The sequence below is a fragment of the Microcaecilia unicolor genome, chromosome 2 (genome assembly GCF_901765095.1).
Source record: "Microcaecilia unicolor chromosome 2, aMicUni1.1, whole genome shotgun sequence".
NCBI classification, from domain to species: domain Eukaryota; kingdom Metazoa; phylum Chordata; class Amphibia; order Gymnophiona; family Siphonopidae; genus Microcaecilia; species Microcaecilia unicolor.
The window spans coordinates 333,707,181-333,729,745 of NC_044032.1; the positions used below are offsets into that span (position 1 = coordinate 333,707,181).

At 43.3% G+C, this 22,565-nt stretch overlaps 1 protein-coding gene across 2 annotated transcripts in view; it reads left to right on the forward strand.

The window, feature by feature from the left end:
• The window catches only part of LOC115463654, a 61,195-nt gene extending 42,324 nt beyond the window's left edge, over positions 1-18,871 (forward strand). For both annotated transcript variants that reach the window (XM_030194361.1, XM_030194362.1), the window contains 3 exons: positions 3,750-3,849; positions 8,397-8,527; positions 17,940-18,871. In XM_030194361.1, coding sequence (XP_030050221.1) covers positions 3,750-3,849; positions 8,397-8,527; positions 17,940-18,218 — 510 coding nt within the window. In that variant the 3' untranslated portion in view covers positions 18,219-18,871. The remainder of the gene's footprint in view (positions 1-3,749; positions 3,850-8,396; positions 8,528-17,939) is intronic.
• Positions 18,872-22,565: the final 3,694 nt, after the last annotated feature.

Consider the following 22,565-nt stretch of genomic DNA (forward strand, 5'->3'; position numbering starts at 1 on the left):
GCCTGCACTGGAGGGGAGTATGTAGGTGCTTTCTGGGTATGATGGAGAGGCTAAGGATTGTAAGTGGGAGGAGAGTAGGGGTGGAAGGGAGGGTCCTGGCGGGGTGAGTTTTTTCTAGAGGTTGGCTGAAACTGCTTTTTTCAGTTTTGGCCAAACCTGAAATTACAGCCAAACATATTGCCTGGTTTTGGCCAAAACCGAAAACAAAAGTTTTTAGTTGTATGAATGTGAATCAATAAGGCCCACTGGATATTGGCAGCTTACAGTTGACATACCCTCTGCTAAACTCACAAGAGATTATTACCCTACTGTCCCAGAAAGTACAAGCACAGCAGACAACTGGGAGAGCCATTTTGAAGGGGTGAGCAAACTTGTGGATAAAGGTGAGATGGTCGATACTGTGTATCTAGATTTTCAAAAGGCATTTCATAAAGTACCTCATGAAAGACTCCAGAGGAAATTGGAAAGTCATTGGATAGGATGTAGTGTTCTACTGTGGATTAAAAACTGGTTAAAGGATAGAAAACAGAGAGTAGGGTTAAATACCCCAATGGAGAAGGGTAGATAGTGGGGTTCCGCAGGGGTCTGTGTTGGGACTGCTGCTTTTTACCATATTTATAAATGATCTAGACATAGGCATAACTAGTGAGGTAATTAAATTTGCCGACGACACAAAGTTATTCAAAGTTGTTAAATCACAAGAGGATTGTGAAAAATTGCAAGATGACCTTACAAGACTGGGAGAATGGGCATCCAAATGGCAGATGATGTTTTATGTGAGCAAGTGCAAAGCGATGCATGTGGGAAAGAGGGACCATGAATTATAGCTACATGATGCAAGGTTCCACGTTAGGAGTCACCGACCAGGAAAAGAATCTAGGAGTCATCGTTGACGAAACTTTGAAACTTTTTGCTCATTGTGCTGCGGCAGCAAAGAAAGCAAATAGAATGTTAGGTATTATTAGGAAAGGAATGGAAAATAAAAACGAGGATGTTATAATTACTTTGTATCGCTCCATGGTGTGACCGCACCTTGAATACTGTGTGCAGTTCTGGTTGCCGCATCTCCAAAAAGATATAGTGGAATTAGAAAAGGTACAGAGAAGGGTGACAAAAATGATAAAGGGGATGGGACGACTTCCCTATGAGGAAAGGCTGAAACGGCTTGGGCTGTTCAGCTTGGAGAAAAGACGGCTGAGGGGAGATTTGGTAGAGGTCTATAAAATACTGAGTGGATTGGAACGGGAAGACGTGAATCACTTGTTTACTCTTTCCAAAAATAGTAGAATTAGTGCGCACGCAATAAAGCTACAAAGTAGTAAATTTAAAATGAATCAGAAAAATTACTTCTTCATTTAATGTGTATAGACTCTGGAATTGTTGCCAGAGAATGTAGTTAAAGCAGTTAGCTTAGCGGGGTTTAAAAAAGGATTGGATAGCTTCCTAAAAGAAAAAGTCCATAAGCCATTATTAAAATGGACTTGGGAAATTCCACTGCTTATTTCTGGGATAAGCTGTTATATCCATTAATTTATTTGGATTTTTTATTCTTGTTTTTATGAGGGGAAGTCTCATATGCAGTCACAGGGTAATCTTTTGCTCACTCTCTGGTGAGACCCTTTATGTGACGATTTGTAATCATTGACGTACCCCCCTACCTCCATACATCTGCACACAATCCATTTACTTGTTGTGTCTAAATTAATTTTTTTCTTTTATCTTTTTTAGTAATACGGATCTATCTGTTGCTGTGTTTGGCAATTTTTGCCACTGTCCTTGCAGATATATCTCCAATTGTAACAGTACTACGTGATGGCAGGCTTATGAGAGTCACTTATCTGGACTCATCGTTGTGGAATCTTAACACCCCAAATCTCGACACCCCGACAGGTGCCTGTTTCGCTGTTCTAGCTTTCTCAAGGGGAATGCCTAAACATTGGGTCTCAGCTCTGCCGCCGCCTTTCGACTGAAGCAGAGGGTTGGAGAGGGAATGTAGTGGATCATAAATTACTTTTGGAATTATTGAATGAGAGAGGAATTACAGGGAATGTTCTTGGTTTTGTTTCAGGGCTTTTTAAACTGCTAAAATTTATAAAGTATAAAGAGAATTACTGTGTACCCTGGAAGTGGAGTCAGACAGGCTCCCCCCCCCCCCCCCATCCCCAACTTTATTCAATATATTGAGTGTGTTAGGGGCTTTTATACCCATTTAAATGTTAATTTTTATACATACACTGATGACATTACTTTGCTTGTCCCAGTACTACATAAAATTATTATTCCATCAAATACAGTCCAAACTTGGATTAAGTCAATAGTTGGGGCACCCACTACCGTTTTAAAATTAGACACTGATAAAACAAAATTCTCTGGCTGCATACTTCATCTTTACCTGATAATATCTTGTAACTTAATTCATTTGGAGGCCCTTTTACTAAGGCATGTAGGTGCCTACGCACGTCACAATGCCACTACCGCCCGGCTACCACGTGCCCCGGGTGGAAATTCCATTCCATTTTTGGCGCCCAAAACACGCAGTAGAAAATATTTTCTATTTTCTACTGCATGACGCTTACCCAGCAGTAATTGGCAGTTGATACACGTTGAACGCTTACCGCGCAGTTAGTACGTCAGGCGTTACCACTAAGTCAGTGGGTGGCGGTAAAGGTCTCAGGCTGAAAATGGCCGCGCACTGGTTTTAATTTTGCCACACATCCATTTTCTGGCACAAAAAAGCCCCTTTTATCCAGGTGCGCTGAGGAAATGGACCGATGTGCGTCCAAAACACGCACCTACACCAGCGCAGGCCACTTTTAGGCACGCCTTAGTAAAAGGGCCCCTTGGTTAGGTAATATTTCAAATGTTGAAAGCTGATAACTGTGGACTGAATATTGTGGGTTTTGATGAAGGCTGACACAAAGTGAAAAGGAAAGACTGGAACTAATCCAGTTCGTAAACTATTGTGTCCTGACAACAAATCAAAGACATTTTATTTCCAGTTCAGTGATTAATATCAGCTTTTGAAATGTGGAACTCTGATAACTGTATTTTGTACAGTACAAAAAGAAGTGCATTTCAGTATGCAGGATTTCTCTATTCTGTATTCTGGTAGTATTTGTTTTAGTGTGCAGGTTCTATTTATCCAGCAGGAAGTTATATTGGTATGCTCGAGTGTTGCCTTTTATTTTTATTTTATTTTGTTACATTTGTACCCTGCACTTTCCCACTCATAGCAGGTTTAATGCGGCTTTATAGATAAGACTGTTGCTATTTGAATCCTGAGCGTTAGTTCAGTTTTAAGTTTGCTATATAGGTCTGGAATGTATGTGTTGGAATGTGGTTTTTTTTTTTTTTTTTTTTTTGCAGGGGTGCTGTTTTACTTCAAAAATACATACTAGAAGAGTTTGAGTTGCTGTTACTGAGGTGACTCAAATTGTACTTCACCTGTGGTATAACAGTGTATTTCTGTTTCTGCACTTGGTGGAGTTAAATTCCATCTTGGTATTATTATGATGTATTTCTTTTGTGTGATAGAATGGTAAGAGAGCATATGCATATGACAAGGTTTTTGCTTTTAAAATTCTCCACTGCCGTCACATCATTGGAGAGGACTGTCTGTTTTGCTACCCCATTTCATTCCTCTGCTATGACATCACTCATTTGTGCATCTTATCCTGCTGGGTACTGAGAACCCTCATTACAGATAAGCAGCTGTGCTTTATTATTATTATTTTTTAAATTTCCATCAGAGTGGATTTCTGCCGAATGTGTTTAAATTGCTGTCACACCGGCCTGCGGAATTTCGAGCATTCTTCGCTTATTATGATGCCATTATGAACAAGGAAACAGGTAAAACTACACAGTAATCTTCAAACTGCTATGATGATATTTCTGTCTGCAGAAGCACATTTAAGAGACAATCCTTTGAGCAGCAAATATAACAACTAATCTAGGGGCCCCTTTACTAAGCCACGGCAAAGTGGCCTGTGGCAGTATGAGCGCATCTTTTTGGCGCTCGCTGTTCCGTTTTTTTGCTGCGTCCTAGAAAAGTGGCCTTTTTTTAAGGGACTGGAAAATGAATGTGCGGCAAAGTAAAAATCAGCACGCGTCCATTTTCGGCCTGAGACCTTACCGTCACCCATTGATTTAGCAGTAAGGTCTCACGCACTACCCAGGTGGTAGGCATGCAGCGCACGTCCACTGCCGTTTACTGCCAAGTAAGCGCCACATGGTAGAAAATAGAAAATATTTTCTACCACATGTTTTCGGCACATGCTACATTCAGAATTACCACTCAGGGAATGCAGTAGCCAGGCAGTAATGCTGATGCTGATTTGGTGGATGCTGGACGCGAGCAGGGCCGCCGAGATGAGGGGCAGGTGGGACAAAATTCCCTGGGCCCCCAAATGGGGCTGGGCGCTGCAGTCCCCGGTCTCATTCGTCCGCCCTCAGCTCCGTCCGCCACCTGGCCGGGCCCCGTGCATTCAAATCACAGTGCCTCACCTCCATGTGAAAGCGCAGCAGCGGCAGATTGCCTCCCTTTGGGCCTTCCCTCCTTGTGTCCCGCCCTCGTCTGATGTAACTTCCGTGAGGGCGGCTACGAAATTAGTAAGCTGTCTTGAATGCAAAAATTATAGGGACAGGCTTATGAACCTCAACATGTATACGCTGGGTGAGAGGAGACATGATAGAAACGTTTAAATATCTCAAGGGCATTTATGTACAGGAAGAGAGCCTTTTTCAAATGAAGGAGAGCTCTGGAATGAGGGGGCATATGACAAAGTTAAGAGGGAATAGGCTTATCAGTAACCTAAGGAAGTATTATTTCACAGAAAGGGTGGTGGAGGCGTGGAATAGCCTCCCGGTGGAGGTGGTGGAGTCGAGCACTGTTCCAGAATTTTAAAAGGCATGGGATAAGCATGTGGGATCGCTTAGGAACAGTAAGAATTAGGGGTTGCAGACTGGATGGGTCATATGGCCTTTATCTGCTGTCATGTTTCTATGTTTCTATACGTATGCTGTATCCAGCAATTTAGATCAGTCACAGGAATAAAACAAATTTCAAAAATAAGATCTCTAATTTTCATTTGTATGGTTCTATTTTATATGTACTGTTTTACACATAATTTTAGCTACTCCATTGCTTTGGGTGGCTCTAGGATCAAGACAGTATTATACAGATGATTTCAGAAGACTAGTTGATTTTTTTTTCCTTCATTCATGGAACGTAATGGTAATATCAAGATAAAGATGGCCACTTAATGTGCCATTGAAAAGTCTTATAGACCACCCCGGCACTATCCCAATTGGGGGGAGGGAGGAGGAATGTCCACGCTCCATCACAGCACTGAGTCTACTGATTAGGCGATTAATATTCAGGCTGTCCTAAATTTATCCATATAGCTGTATGGGATACCAGATGAATATTGCTGGTTATCCATATAGCTGCGGAGCAGTTGCTTTTCCATGTCTGTCTCAATAGCAGACTATGGACGTTTCCTCTAGGATCTTGTCCAAACCTTTTTTTAAACCCAGATACACTAACCGCTGTTATTCCATCCTTCGGCAATGAGTTTCAAAGCTTAGCTATTCATTGAGTGAAAAAATATTTCCTCCTATTTGTTTTAAACGTATTTCCATGTAACTTTCTTCAGTGTCCCCTAGTCTTTGTACTTATGGAACGAGCGAAAAATAGATTTACTTCTACACCACTCAGGATTTTGTAAACCTCAATCATATCTCCCCTCATCCGTCTCTTTTCCAAGCTGAAGAACCCTAACCTCTTTAGCCTTACCTCATATGAGAGGATTTCCATCCCCTTTATCATTTTGGTCACCTTGTCCGTTTCTACAAGTGACCTGTGTTTAAAGGTGGTCAGGCTACGAGTTCCTCAGGTAGGAAGGCAGCATTTCTTATTTTACTTGGATCACACAGATTGAGAGGGTTATGCTGTGTAGAGCATGCACAGATAATGAACCTGCCCACAGTTGTCTTGTCCAAAGCCAGAACCTTTTTCTGATGTAGCCAATCCATGGCATGATGTGTATATATTTTGGAACAGGGGCGTAGCCATGGGTGGGCCCGGGTAAGCCCAGGTCCACCCAAGGCCCACCAAAAAATAGTGGATCGCATCATTGCAGTGGATGAGGTGAATCTTCTTTTCCCTCCCTCACCACCGCCGCAAAGCGTCTAGTTTAAATTAAGGGCACTGGCCGACAGCGATTCACAGAGGCCCACTCCGGGGCCATTCCTGTGCAACGATCCGCCCTCTCAGAAACAGGAAGTTGCATCAAGAGAGCGGATCGCGGCAGAGGGAAGACCCCGGAGCGGGCCTTCATCTGTGAATCACTGTCGGCCGGTGCCCTTAATTTAAACTAGAAGCAGCACGAGAGTAAGGGAGGAAAAAGAACGGAGTAATGCTGTCCTGTGAGGCAGGGTGAGAGTGATTGGCTGTACCAGCAGGGTGGGAGAGGGGCAGGCTGGGAGATAGTGGCTGCACCTTCGGGTTTAAGTTGCTTTTTTTGTTTTTGTACCGGCCGCTGCTGCTCACTACTACTACTATTTAGCATTTCTATAGCGCTACAAGGCATACGCAGTGCTGCACAAACATAGAAGAAAGACAGTCCCTGCTCAAAGAGCTTACAGTCTAATAGACAAAAAATAAAGTAATCAAATCAATTAATGTGTACAGGAAGGAGGAGAGGAGGGTAGGTGGAGGCGAGTGGTTACGAGTCAAAAGCAATGTCAAAGAGGTGGGCTTTCAGTCTAGATTTAAAGGTGGCCAAGGATGGGGCAAGACGTAGGGGCTCAGGAAGTGTATTCCAGGCGTAGGGTGCAGCGAGACAGAAGGCGCGAAGTCTGGAGTTGGCAGTAGTGGAGAAGGGAACAGATAAGAAGGATTTATCCATGGAGCGGAGTGCACGGGAAGGGGTGTAGGGAAGGACGAGTGTGGAGAGATACTGGGGAGCAGCAGAGTGAGTACATTTATAGGTTAGTAGAAGAAGTTTGAACAGGATATGAAAACGGATAGGGAGCCAGTGAAGCGACTTGAGGAGAGGGGTAGTATGAGTAAAGCGACCCTGGCGGAAGACAAGACGGGCAGCAGAGATTTGAACCGATTGGAGAGGGGAGAGGTGACTAAGTGGGAGGCCAGCAAGAAGTAGATTGCAGTAGTCTAAACGAGAGGTGACAAGGGTGTTGATGAGGGTTTTGGTAGAGTGCTCGGAAAGAAAGGGGCGGATTTTACGGATATTGTAAAGAAAGAAACGACAGGTCTTGGCGATCTGCTGGATATGATCAGAGAAAGAGAGTGAAGAGTCAAAGATGACCCCAAGGTTTCAAGCTGAGGAGACAGGGAGAATGAGAGAGCCATCAACAGAAATAGAAAACGGGGGGAGTGGGGAGGTGGGTTTGGGGGGGGGGGGGGAAATGCTCAACAGGAGAAGCAGCAGTGGCCGGAAATGGCAGCGGACGGACGAGTGGAGGGGGGGGAGCGGTGGCACCCTGGGGGGGGGGGTGGAGGGGTGAGGGGCGGTGACCTCAGTGGGGGGGGGGGGGCGTGGCGAAGGGCTGAAACTGCTCCTCCAACGTTCCAATGTTACGAATGCAGCCAGAGACATTGGAACATTGGGAGTGCAAGATGAACATTCGATGAAGCTGCCTGGGGCCGGGCCCGCACTGCTGTTGCTTGGGCTCTCTGGATGACGTCATCCGAGGCTTCAGTCCCAGGCACAGCCAATCAGAATGGAGGCCCAGGCAGCTTCATGAAACGTTCATGGTGCATATTATTATATAGGATATGGCGGATTACGATGAGTTTTATGGGGAAATGTCCTGCTTTACACCCATTGGGGGAGGGCCAGGGGGTTCTGCAGATGCAGAATTTATTTGCCTTTAATACTATATACTTTCTGGGATCATTTCTATAGCGTGTATCTGGAGAGCTGTGTTGAAAAGTGTTTGGTCTTGCTAAGTATATGTGTTAGGGGACCGAGGCTCAATGGAGGCTGAAGAGTGCAATCTCTTCTACTTCCCCCTAGCCCTCAATGTGGCCTGCAGCCACTGAAGCCTGCACTGCTACCCTCATTCAAGTTATTGGGTGTGGGGTAGAGGTGGAGCATGGGGTGGGGCATCAGGTGGCAAGTTTTTCAATTTAAAAAAAGTTGGCAACCCTGGTACCCACCCATCTGACCTGTTGGCCCACCCAAAAATTACCTTCTGGCTATGCCACTGTTGTGGAATGAGGATACATGTAGTTGAAAGGAACTATTAAACATTCAAATGTGAGGTTATGAGGGATGGTAAAAATGAGCAGGAGAAAAAAAAGTGCATTACCTTGTACTACCAGAATCACAACTTTTAGAACTGAAACTAGAATCTGCTTTTTCTTCTTTCAGGGCGACTCAGCAAGTCTGACAGAGAGCTTATTGTTGTGGCCACAAGTACTGCTAATAGATGCCCATATTGTGTAGTAGCACACAGTGCTGTGCATAGAATTTACTCCAAACACACAACTTTGGCTGATCAGGTTAAGTATTTTCCATAGAAACATCATGTTTCCCCCCACCAACGGAAATGGAGACATTAATATTCCTGAGACTACTGAACAGAAGCAAGACCATGAATTAAACATTCCTATAATATTTAATAAGCACACTAAACTTATTCTGAGTTGTTTATGCATTTCATGAGTGAGAAGTATTTTGTCACATGAAAACTGCAGGCTGAATAAATAAATAATGGTACAAGAATGAGAGAAAAGATAACTGAAAAGTGGCTTTTATGCATATACAATTCTAATTACAGCTAGACTTACATCTTGTTCAGAATTGTGCCATGATTGTGTACAGGCTTACATCTGATATGTCTTGATGATACAACTCCTACCTTTTATATGCTATTTGGGGTGTAGAAGAAGCACAGTCACCATAGGCATTCCTAATTGCCTTCCACACTGGCCAGAAAGATTCAGTGGCACTCATGTGTTTTTAAGCACTAATATTTACTTTTTCCAAAAGCTGGAATACCTGTAAAAGAATCTTTACCAGAGCTTGTACAGTAGCTCAAGTTATTGTGGTCTGTGGGAATAAGTTTGTCATTTATGTTCTCTGAGGACAAACAGGATGAAGTATTCTTTCCAGCGTCCTTTCCAGAAGCGACTCAACATGCATGCATGTGCCTTTTATTTAATTTTATTTTAAAATTTATGTCCTGCCTTTAACAAGACAGGTTACAAGGATACATTCATAAACAATAGTCACGAAGGGCCAGTTCAATCTTTGTTTTATTGCAAAACAGCGAGGATGTGCTTTTCATTCTGTCCCACACAGTTTGAATCTTTACCTTTCCTCATCGCGGTACAGTGGTGTGTTTCCAGTACTGTTTCATATGTAAGTTGGGTACGCAGGGTCAGCTCCCGTTTAGTTCTCCTTAGTTAGGTTTTTCAGCACTTAAGATTTCTTTGTTTTCTGCAGCCCACTAAGCCCTCTTAGGCATCAGGCCCTCAGCCAGGAAGGTTTCACCATCAAGCCATTTGATTTTGCTGTGGCTGTTTTAGATGATAGTCCCACAAAACATGCAGTGGTTTCAAAAAGTACATCTGGTGCACAGGACTGTCTATTATGAACACACAACTGATTCCTACATGATTCCTTCTCTTGTAAACTGTTTGCAGATATCAAAAAGAGGCATCAAAGGTCATGAGAACCAGCGTGAAAGAACATTTTGTGCTGAGAAGCCTGGTCCATCAACTTAGGCATTAGAGGCATCAGTGTCTGTGGCTCCAGGAGCTGCTTCAGACACTGGGAATGCATCAATATCAAGATGGTTTCCACCTTCTTTGACATGGACCACTGGAATTGGGCATTCTCCAATCCCTTTCAAGGGAGATGAATGATTCGTCATTGTCCTTATCGAAAAGGAGGGACTCTGATGCAGTGTGTTGGTCAGAAGCCAGGAAACATCAACATTAATCCCTACTTGAAACACAGCATCAAGAACACCAATACAGCGAAGTCCGTGGTGTCCTCAAAGTACCCCTAACATGGGGTAGCTCACATTCCCAAGAACTGGACAGGGTGTGACAGCAGAGATGAGACCAGGTTAATGATACAATCAAAATACCTTCAAAGGACAAGACCATTCCAGCTGACCTCCCAGATGTCATAGATGGAAGCTCTCGAGTAATAGCTGAGGGTCATGCTTCAGGAGCAGATGGTGTCTATTTGCTTGGCAAGAGACTATGGCATTGGGGGCATAAGTGCTGGTATCTTTGGCAATCCAGCCTATTCTGGAGGCCCATGCATGCCTGCGGGGAGCACATCTACATTAAGGCATCGAAGGGCATCAGAGCTAGCATGGAGCAAGCTGATGTTGGTCTCCAGACTTTTGAGGGGGGGGAGGTCAGCAGCATTGGGGGTCCCTGATACGTGGACGTCCTTGCCTCAGACCTCACCATGGTGTCAATTGCTCAAGGCAGTTGGAGATTCTGATATCTCTGGGGGGAGGGGGAATACTACTATGATTCAGATTTAGACTGCTTTTAGGTATCTGAGGAGGCACCAGAGGTATTCTTGGAGGAGGGGGTCCCTTAGTCTTCACTCAAACTCCTTACCTCCACATAAAGGTGAATGTTTTCTCCAGAGGAGCTTTCTTCCTTTGATTTTCTACAGGAGATGATTTGGACACTGAGGATCAGCTCAGGGCCAAAATATTAGACATCCTTCAGCTTGACAACCTCCCAAATGAAGCTGCTACATTGCCCATGTATAGAATCCTGAAGCTGAAACTAATGTTTCCTCTGAGTTGTGTTGGGAGTCCTCCACCTCCATTCCTGCTAGTGGAGGGTGCTGTTTTAATGTCAGATTTGCAATAGCAAGGGACAAGCAAGTTCTGCAGGACTCCAGAAGACCTGCCTTTCTCTAGTGATTGAAAACACAATATGGAACCATTGCCTCCCACTGTCAGCAATATAGTTGGAAGACACTCGCAGAGCTTAGAGGGAACATTGGTTGGTACAGATGAAGCAATGGGTGAATCCCCTCTCTGTACAGCAAGTGAATAAGAAGGTTGACTTCTATATATATATATATAGAATCCAGACAAGATTATCAAACATTGAACACCAGAAAATTAAATTTCAGTGGTTTGAAGAAATATATTTCTTTTCTGGGGGTCGTCATAGGGGAGTCACTGTTCTTCAGTGTTCAGCTGAGGTCTTAGCTAAATCAGGGGAGAGTCAGTATTTGTTGTTAAAACGTGTCTTGCGAGGCCTTGAGATTTTGTTGTTTTGTCTGTTTTGTCTGAGTGGTCTAATGTCGCCCCACGAGACTTAAATCCTGTTGGTCTCTAGATCTCGTTGACCCGTGGCACCTGTTGCATCCTGAGCTTAGAGACTATATCCATCTTTCATGGGCCCATGGGACTTTTTCCCACTTGGATTATATCTTGCGCCCTCCCTTTGCTTTTCTGATGTTTTGACAGCTGACAATGACTCAGCTGAAATTTCGGACCGTTCTCTGATTTGGGCAGAGTTAAAGAGGGGCCCTTTTATCAGGGTACTAGGCATTGGTGTTTCCCTTCTTGTCTGCACCATAGTGAGGATTTCCAGAAATATTTACTTCAGAAATGAGAAGCCTGTTGTGTAAGTAATGGTCACCATAAGGGGGCTCCTATTCTTTTTTTGGGAGGCAGCCAATGTAGTTCTCCATGGTGACATCATAGTGTACAATAGTGCCTGAAATAGATGGCTATCTAAGGGTATTTTAAAGGTAGAATGGGCATTAACGCAAAGCTAAAGGGGCTTACCTACATTTGCCTACGTTGCGCACTAAAGAGCATCTTCTAGCTACTCAAATAGCGCTCAGTTCCTTGATCCATGAACGGGTCCAGCGATCCCTAGTGTATCGCAAATATCATTTTCACCGTTTTGGCAACAAGCCAGGATGATTGTTGGTGAAGTTTACCCAGTCATGACAATGTAGGCATCAGATTTTAACTATGAGGGCCCCTTGATGGCTCGTTGCATTCGGGTGTAGAGAAGGTGGGGGATATCCTAACTTATTATTTTAAGGCTATTTATCAGGCAGGGGTGGATTTCTCACCAGAGAACTTTTTAGAATATCTGCAATACTTGGGTATGCTCAGGTTCTCTGCAGAGGCAGCAGAAACCCTGAATAGACCCCTCCAGGCCAAGGAACTCCAAAAAGCAATTTGGTATAAAAAAATTTTAAATCACCATGGCCCAATGGTTACTCTGGCGAGTTTTATAAAACGTTATCAGTTCACGTCTGTGGCCCGTTGGTAGATTACACTGCGGCAGTGACACAGGGGGAGCTTCCCCGATACACGAATAAGGCACTAGTGACCTTGTAGTTAAAACCTGGAAGTTGGGTGACGTGCCAGACTCTTATCGTCCGATTTGTTTAATGAATGTTGACGTCAAGCTTTTTTTCCAGGGTTTTGGCTGAAAGCTTATCTGTATACTTAACTTTTGTGATTCAGGCAGATAAGGTGCGGTTAGTCCGTGGCAAACAGTCTGTAATAAATGTACATAAAGCTTTTTTGGTTTTATCATATAGCCGGCAGCATGAAATTCCCTTGTTGCTGGTTAGCCTAGATGCAGCTAAGGCTTTTGATCAAGTACGTTGGACTTTTTTGTTGAAGCTATTGTTTCATTGGGGATCAAAGGGTGGTTCTTTATGTACTAGACTGAGGACTTCTTTATTAATCATTGGGGTTTGCACCGGTTCCTTCTCCATAGAGCGGGGTACCTGACACGGATGTCCTCTTTCCCCTCCACTATTTCTTTTAACTTTAGAACCTCTGTTGTGTACTTTGAGGTGGGAGGAGTTGGTGTCAGGTCTTGTAGTGGGATCAGTGTGTTTGAAAGTCCTAGCCTTTCCTAATGATCTCCTGTTACTTTTGACCAACCCCCAGGCTTCGTTACCAGCAGCACTAGAGCTTGTAGAGGAATATGGGTTCTTATCAAGTTTTACTTTAAATTTAAGTAAATCCTTGGCCTTGCCTTCTACTCCTGTCTTGCAGGATTATTGGGGGAGAGTGGTCCCTTTCCCCTTCACTGGGCAGATGGGTCTTTAAAATATTTAGGCATCTTTTCCCTGCCCAACTGACACAGCTGTATTCTACAAATCTGCAACCTTTAATGCAGTATACTGAAGTTCGCCTTCATTCCTGACAAGCCTATCCTCTGACATTAATGGGACAAATCCATCTTTATAATATGTTAATTGTTCCTAAATGATTGTGTATTTTTCAGATGATACCTCTTTATCTCAAAGTTACCGATGAGAAATTGTTATATAAACACCTACAGGCATATTTATGGCAGGGTAACAGGGCCCGCCTTTCTATGCGTATCATTGCTTCCCCTAGAGATAAGGAACGCCTGGGCCTTTTGAATATCCGCGATCTAACAGTTAGTTGTGGAATGAGACATATCAATGACTGGTTCAGGGACACTTCTGCTTCCTTTACTGATCTTTTCTTACTAGAACATGAACATTTTAGTGCATATCTACATACTGTGTCACCTCAATCCACCTCTGCAGTGGGTTTATATGTCCTCTATAGGCCTTTGAGACAGGTCTGGAAGTGGGTCTGTTGCTTTCACAATATTACAACTAAGTGGACACCTCAGTTACCTATCCAGAAAAATGGAGCTTTCCATCCTGTACTTGGTTCCATCCTTTGTGACCTGGGAATGATGGTGGCATTAAATATCTCTTTCAAATATTAGATGATAATGGTTGTATGAAAGCCTTCACTGCTTTAAGAGAGGAATTCCATTTGGCTTCTACTGAGGTGTTTGCCTATCTTCAACTAAGCCATTATGTGAAAGCTTTTCCTGCAGCTTCTTTGTGCTCTGATATATAAGATCAGCTGGAGACTGCATACACTCTTAATTCTCAACTTTAATCATTGTCATCTTCGAGATCAGACTGCTTCTGTGGACTACATTAATCTGGGGAATGTGTGGTCAGCTGATCTTGGTGTGACTGTAGAGGCCGAGTGGCTTGGGGAGGCCTTAAACGCTTACAGTCCCATACTAACAATATAACCTTCTGGGAAATGCAGTATAAATTGGTGATGCACACTTATGTCTCTCCTAAAAAAGCTTATAAACTGCGCTTAGCAATACTGCGTACTGTCCTTAAATGAAGGTCTCATGACGCCACTCTGGGCCATATATTTTGGTCCTGCTTATTCATTGTGTCCTTTTGGAGAAGTGTTTTATGATTTTTACGGACAGTCTGGATTCTTTCAATTCCTTATACACCTCGTTTGCTTTTTGGTGCTTTTCCCAAGCTACATTCTATGAAAAAAGGCATTATGTGTTTTCTGTGCTGGACTCTCCTTCTCATAGTGAAAAATATCCTACAGCAATGGCTTTCGCCTACAGCGCCAACTCTTCAGATGTGGCATTCTCAGATGCTTGGGATTTTAACACTGGAGTGGTGTTATATACATGATCTTGACTCTGTAGCTGGAGTCCAATTTCCGGCTACTTGGGAACCATTTTGGCTGACTTTAACTTCTTTAGCGAGGAGTCGTATTCTTAATAGCTAAACTGTTTTAGTACTGATTACTTCCTACACTTTTTTTTGCTGTAGGGATAACAGAGTTGGGTATGGGTGGTTAGGTGAGTGTGTGTGTGGGGGGGGGGGGGGGGAGTATGGTTGGGGGGTTTACTTTCTTCGTAAATGAGTTCAGCACGTATTGTTTCATTTTTGCTGTGATGTTTGCATTGTCTGTAATGTCATGCAGTTTCTGTTCTGAAGTGTTGGTGCTGCTCACTAAAAATTGCTTTAAACATATATAGAATCCAGATGGTTCTGATTAGAGAAGCTTCAGGTTCCTCACCATTCTATGATCAGACAAGTCCATAAACCACTACTAAATGGACTTAGGAAAAAATCCACAATTCCAGGAATAACATGTATAGAATGTTTGTACGTTTGGGAAGCTTGCCAGGTGCCCTTGGCCTGGATTGGCCGCTGTCGAGGACAGGATGCTGGGCTCAATGGACCCTTGGTCTTTTCCCAGTGTGGCATTACTTATGTACTAGATCTGTTCTCAAATGAGCCAAGAGTTCTAAGACTTTCTTTTCAGTGTCACCTGGTGAGGGAGGCTAGGATATTGGAGTCTTTTTGGGAAAAAATTCTTCTTGAATGCTATACTCACTCCACACATAGTTTCTTATTAGCTCTTAATGAGCATGCACTTGCAGAACATTGTGCACAGTGTGTCAGAATTTATGGACACACTCCCCTGGGAGAAGGCTGAAGAGCTCTGTCGGCTAGTAGTCAGAGAATGGGAGTGTGGAAAGTACATGATCTGGGCAACCTATGATGCTTTCGATATGGTGTCCAGGGCCTCTCAGTCCCAAAAGCACAAAAAACACAGTGAAGGTGAAATAATACAAAGACGATGTATACGCAATCAGCAGCTTTATTAAGTAACATGCAAGACTCAACATGAATCGTGTTTCAGCCAAAACTGACCTGTGTCAGGAGCCTTCAAAACTATGTACACTATTAAGCAATTGGTAACTGTCAGGATAGTGTTCTAAAATATGCCCAAGTATCTCCTGCCAATGCCTCATACTTTTTACGGGTCTCAGGTCACTTCTAGTAAAACACACGTAGTCTTGCTAATTATCAACCTTTGTGAAAAAAGGAGTTTGGAAAGTCTGGGCAACCTATAATGCTTTTGATATAGCATCCAGGGTCTCTACCATGGAGAGTTGGATGCACAGACCTGGCTGCTTATCTCAGTTCAGGAGAAGCTGATGGACAGTCCATGTCTGGGAGAAAACCTTTTTGGTGACAAGGTGGAGTAGGCAGCAAACCTCTTATATCCCAATCTCTAGTCTCAAGCCCTCATGGCTTGGATAGTGAGAGGTTAGAAGTGCGCTCCTTGAACTTACCAGAGGGTGTCCCAGGTTCTGCATGCATCCAGGAGAAATTCCACTAGGAGGTCTCTAGGATTCAAGTGGAAGAGGTTTACTGTCTGATGTTCGGGCAGGGCCCTCGCTCCTTTTTTCTGCCCTACCCAAAAACAGCTTGAATACCTTTTTACATTTGTCAATCAGGTCTCAAGGGTTCACCTCAGTGTAATTGGTATTTATCACCACATAGAGGCTAAACCCATATCTGCTGAGCCTCTAATTGGTCACTTCATGCGAGACTTGCCTCTACTAAATCATCCCATCAAGTCCCCAAATGTCATGGGATCTCAACATTGTCCTTTATCCAGATGACGAAAGCTCTTTTTGAGCTACTTGATATATCACTCAAAGAACCAGACCTGAAAGGTTTTGTTTTTGGTGACTCACTTCAGCACACATGTTCATTGATGCTTCAGGCGTTAGTAGCCAATCCACCATTATACTGGCTCGTATAGACTGATTCCACAGCGGATTCTAGAATGGCCATGTCTCAGGTGATCAAGCTGCCAGAGCATCTAGGATGGATAGTGAACTGGGCCAAGAATTGCCTGTCTCAACTCAGATCCTGAGTACCCGGGGGTTTGACTCAACATGGCACAGGGGCAGTGTGCCTCCTAGAAGAATGCATGTTCAAGTTACACGACCAGAAGCACAAACTTTGCAGTATGGAAGGCCCACAGACCTGGGATTATCTTTAGCTCTTGAGGTTTATGTCAGTAACTCCATAAGTGATGTTCAGGCCCACTTGTGTCCCTTTCATTTGGATCTGTTGTTACAGTGGGTGTTCCTCTCTCTTAGGTGATGCCAGAGGGTATCTGCAGAGTGATGACTTGGTTGTCACTCCATTCTTTTGTGAAGCATTACTGAGTGGACATGGTGGCCAGAGCAGTCATTCAGGGGGCCTTGATCCCCCCCCCCCCACAAAAAAAATCCAGTGATATTCTGCTTAGTTGTATCCCAATCATGCAGACTTGTTGGATGCTAAGGAAGGTGAAATTTAGTCATACCTATTAATTTCATTTTTCTTGGACTTCTCACATAGTGCTCTGTTGTAAAATTAGCCTCATAATGGATAAACTGAAAAATCACTTCCATTAACTCTATTGTTCTCTGACATCCCTGCAGTAAGGGATCTGAATGTCTCCTAGTTTGCACCAATTATTTAGAAAAAATACTGATTATGAAGATGGTTATTCAGTTTAACCAACATGGGGCTAACCTTTACATGTGAGAAGTCTAAAGAGGACGGATGTGTACAGAGAATTTTCCTTTCCTACATCTTTTCCCCAAATACAGGAATTTCAGATGATCAGAGTGAATAAAGTGGAATATCATATATGAAAGATGAAAGCTTTGGTTAAAGACTCCAATTCAGAACCAAGAAAAATAGAATTATATGTATACTTGGGCTTCTCAAGTTGTCCTTTCTAAGGGAAAGCTGATTTTACAGATATGTGGTGAAGTAGATCATTTCAGTAAGTTGTTGTTTTTTGTTTTTGTTTTTTTACTATTTTTCCTATTTAGCAAGATCTTTTGAATATGCTGCAGTGTGTACAACAAAACCAGGAAACATAAAAGTAACATCAATAAAATATTTACAAAGCGCATAGAATCTTATAGCATTCCAAAGTATCTCTTCCCCCCCCCCCCCCCCCACCAACTATTAATTACCTGTCCAAAAGTGATAATAGGACAGAAGCTAATTAGAACTTCATTTAAGTGTTTTTTTTAAATAGATACTAAAGAATATATATATTTCCCACAAACATCCCACCAGACAACAAACCATTTCCACTTTTTCTTTAAAAATTAATTGGGATTTTAGCATAGAGCAACATAATATTAATGTGCATTTGGCTTACTCTAATGAAGCATCTTGGTTCATTGTGAACGCAGGATGCTTATACTCCACATTTGACACGGTTGTCATTTTTTGGTTGAAACTATAGTTACTTATCTTTCCTTCATTCAGGTTACTGTGAATTGGGAACTTGCTGAATTAAGCCAGCGGGAGCTGGCAATGCTGAAGTTCGCTATGGCTGTCGCTCATGCTGAGAACATAACTGAAGAGCATTTTAAGGAGCTGGAGGAGCATGGTTTTGATCGGGAAGATGCCTGGGACATAGCAATGGTTTCTGCATTTTTTGCCATGTCCAATCGTATTGCGCATTTCACTGACCTTCGTCCAAACAAAGAATTCTATACCATGGGCAGATTACCCAGAGAGAAAGACAAAGCAGAAAAATCCTAAAACTGTTTGACGTATAACTAATGAAGTAAACATCCCTTTCAAGAGGGAAGGCTACATTTTTCAATTAATGAATGTAAAGTAAGATACAAGCATTTTGCAAGTTTCTAGAGCTGAAGATCAATTGTAAAATAATTCGTACTTAAGTAAAACTTTTAAATTTTTTTTACAAATAATTTTTGTTTAGAGGACTGTTTTAAGCAATTTACATGGTAAAATGGCTTGCCTGAAAATGGTTCTTCTCTGGACTAAAATTATGCATAGGCTGCTATAGCATGCCAGCATATTGCTGGACTACGAGGAAACATTCTCAGAAGCATATATGTGAGGAATGGTACTAACATGCATGCTTTACATTTTCAGAAGTATGTGGTTTACTCCTAGCTGCCCAGAGAACAGTGCAGGTACACAATATCTGGGCATTCTCAACATGTGCAACCTCTATGCTAATTTTCAATTTTAAAAAATTTGTCTACATTCTTTTTTTTGAAAATTGGTCTCCAGTATATAAATATAAAAAGCACCCATGTATTTTATTTGAAACTTGTACCCAAAGTTAATAGTGCTCAAAAGGAATGAGTTTTTTGCATTTTCTTTAATAAGGGATAAGATGAGAATAAAGGACTAATTAAAAGTTATTAAACATATTGATGGAATAAGATACATTTTACTAATGTTAAGAAACCTGGTATATAGATAAGTAACAGTACAGTAATCTACATTAATGCTTCAAAGTGCACTTTAATAAATGCTTTCTGTGAAGTAATAATTGTATGTTGTGTATATGAGCCTTACATAGTAACATAGTAGATGACGGCACAAAAAGACCTGCATGGTCCATCCAGTCTGCCCAACAAGATAAACTCATATGTGCTACTTTTTGTGTATACCTTACCTTGATTTGTACCTGTCCTTTTCAGGGCACAGACCTTACAAGTCTGCCCCGCCTCCCACCACCGGTTCTGGCACAGGCCGTACAAGTCTGCCCAGCACTATCCCACCTCCCAACCACAAGTCCTGCCTCCCACCACCGGCTCTGGCACAGACCGTATAAGTCTGTCCAGCACCATCCCCGCCTCCCGCCACCGGCTCTGCCACCCAATCTCGGCTAAGCTCCTTAGGATCCATTCCTTCTGAACAGGATTCCTTTATGTTTATCCCACGCACCGTTTTCATTTCCACCACCTCCCGCGGGAGGACATTCCAAGCATCCACTACTCTCTCTGTGAAAAAATACTTCCTGACATTTTTCTTGAGTCTGCCCCCCTTCAATCTCATTTCTTGTCCTCTTGTTCTACCGCCTTCGCATCTCCGGAAAAGGTTCGTTTGCGGATTAATACTTTTCAAATATTTGAACGTCTGTATCATATCACCCCTGTTTCTCCTTTCCTCCAGAGTATACATGCTCAGGTCAGCAAGTCTCTCCTCATACGTCTTGTAACGCAAATCCCATACCATTCTCGTAGCTTTTCTTTGCACTGCTTCAATTGTTTTTACATTCTTAGCAAGATACGGCCTCCAAAACTGAACATAATACTTCAGGTGGGGCCTCACCAATGATTTATACAGGGGAATCAACACTCCCTTTCTTCTGCTGGTCACACCTCTCTCTATACAGCCTAACATCCTTCTAGCTACGGCCACCGCCTTGTCACACTGTTTCTTCGCCTTCAAATCCTCAGATACTATCACCCCAAGATCCCTCTCCCCGTCCGTACTTATCAGACTCTCCCCGCCTAACACATACGTCTCCCGTGGATTTCTATTCCATAAGTGCATCACTTTTGCATTTCTTCGCATTGAATTTTAATTGCCAAACCTTAGACCATTCTTCTAGCTTCCTCAGATCCTTTTTCATGTTTTCCACTCCCTCCCTGGTGTCCACTCTGTTACAGATCTTAGTATCATCCGCAAATAGGCAGACTTTACCTTCTAACCCTTCGGCAAGGTCACTCACAAATATATTGAACAGAATCGGCCCCAGCACCGATCCTTGAGGCACTCCACTACTCACCTTTCCCTCCTCCGAGCGAATTCCATTCACCACCACCCTCTGGTGTCTGTCCGTCAACCAGTTTCTAATCCAGTTCACCACTTCTGGTCCTATCTTTGGCCCATCCAGTTTATTTAAGAGCCTCGTGTGGGGAACGTTGTCAAAAGCTTTGCTGAAATAATCACAAGCTACAAAGGAAGTTGGATTGTGAGTGGAATCTTAAAAACAATTCAAAGTGGTAAAGTTGTATAGTACACAGTATGAGCTGAGGCTTCCTGGAGCCTTCAACGTTTTTTCCTTTACCTCCAGCAATGCCTTGTATTCCGTATGGGCAATGCCCTGCCAGAAAGGCACAGACCACAACTATTGTGAGAGCCTGACACAGGTCTGTGCCTCATTCTTCATTTAAGGTTTGCTATGGACATGTGTTCTTTATTTGGATTTATCTCATTCCTTTTTCATTGTTAGATCAAGGCAAGTTATATACAGATAGTAAATTCCCTGTCTCCAGAAGCTTCTACTCTGAGAGTTAGATATACTGAGGAGTGCTATCACATTAGTGTGCGCTAATATGTGTTGTTAGTAAATAGGTCCCTTTGCATAAAATTGGATGAGGTAAATAGCTCAAATTAATACATGCTGACATACAGTAACAGGATGGCACATTTTAGTTAATACAGAGGAGCATAATCAAACGTCGACGGCCAAATAGATCACCGGCGATCTATGTTGGCGGTGGCGCTACAGCTGGTCGGAACCGTATTATCGAAAAAGATGGCCGGCCATCTCTTTTTTTCGATAATGCAGTTTAGCCCGGCCAAATGCTGTGGAGTTCGCCGGGTTTGAGATGGCCGGGTTTGTTTTTCAGCGATAATGGAAAGTTGTCGGCCATCTCAAACCCTGGCCAAATTCAAGGCATTTGGCTGTGGGAGGAGCCAGCATTTTTAGTGCACTGGCCCCCCTGACATGCCAGGACACCAACCAGCCACCCTAGGGGTCACTGCGCTGGACTTCAGAAAAGCTCCCATGTGCATAGCTCCCTTACTTTGGGAGCTGAGCCCCCCACCCCCAAACACACTACCCACAAATGTACTGCATCCACTAAAATTGTTCCAGGGACCTGCATACAGCCTCTAGGACTTATTGCTGCTGTATAACTTTGGCACACCAGTTCACACCTGAAGACTAATCTCTCTGAAAAAGTCCTTTCTTGAAATAAGCACTTTTACTCACAGTTAACTGCAGATCAGAGGTTGTGCCCCACTGGCAAAGAGTCCCCTGGTACTAAGATTAGCAGTAGGTCAGAGCTGGCACAATGGTGTACAATGCCCTCTTTCAGCACCATGCAAGGTAAGAACTACGTTCTCTAACGTGGGTAACACAGGAAAGGGAACTAAAACTGGCTTACAAAAATGGCCACTACCGCATGGACTATAACAGGAAACAAAACAGGGCACACTCTGACCCAGTTAGCAGGGGGGAAAGGCACCATGGGAGTAGAGCCCAGTACCCTACACCCACCACAATGCATTGCTAATGTGACTCTGCAGTGCAGAAAAGGTGTCACACTCACTCGAGAGCCACATCGCAACCAGAGAAAGGCTGTCGGAGGATACAACACATTCTGCTGTCATGGAGGTGGGTACGGCATTTGAGGCTGGCATACAGGCTGGCAATAAAGGTTTTTAGTTTTATTTTTTTAGTTTGGAAGGGGATTGGGGAGTATGGGGAGGTCATCCCCCATTCCCTCCAGTGGTCATTTGGTCAGTTGGGGCACCTTTTTGAGGCTTGGTCGTGAAAATAAAAGGACCAAGTAAAGCCGGTGAAATACTGCTTAACGCCGCTTTTTTTTTCCATTATCGGCGAAAGCCAGCCATCTGGTAGCCACGCCCATGTCCCGCCTTCGCTAATCTACTGTCACACCCCCTTGAACTTTCGCCGGCGAAGTGACGGGAAAGTGGCGATGCAGTCAAAAATGCTGCTTTCGATTATACCGATTTCGCCGCTTTTAAAAAATCGCCGGCCATCTCCCGATTTGTGTCGAAAGATGGCCGGCGATCACTTTCGATTATAAGCTGGTTAGCCTTGAGTTAGTGGATGGTGAACTGACTTACCAAAGGGTCATGTGGAAGGACATTGAGTGAGTGGGTGGTGAACTGACCAAAGGGTCATGTGAAAGGACACTGGGAGAAATGGGATTTGAACTCTTGCTTCCCTAGATCTCAACCTGCTGCTCAAATCATGCAGTTACTTCACTTCCTCTAGGTATTTACTAGGACTAGGGGGGCATGCGATGAAGCTACTAAGTAGTAAATTCAATATGAATTGGAGAAATGTTTTCTTCACGCATCATGTAA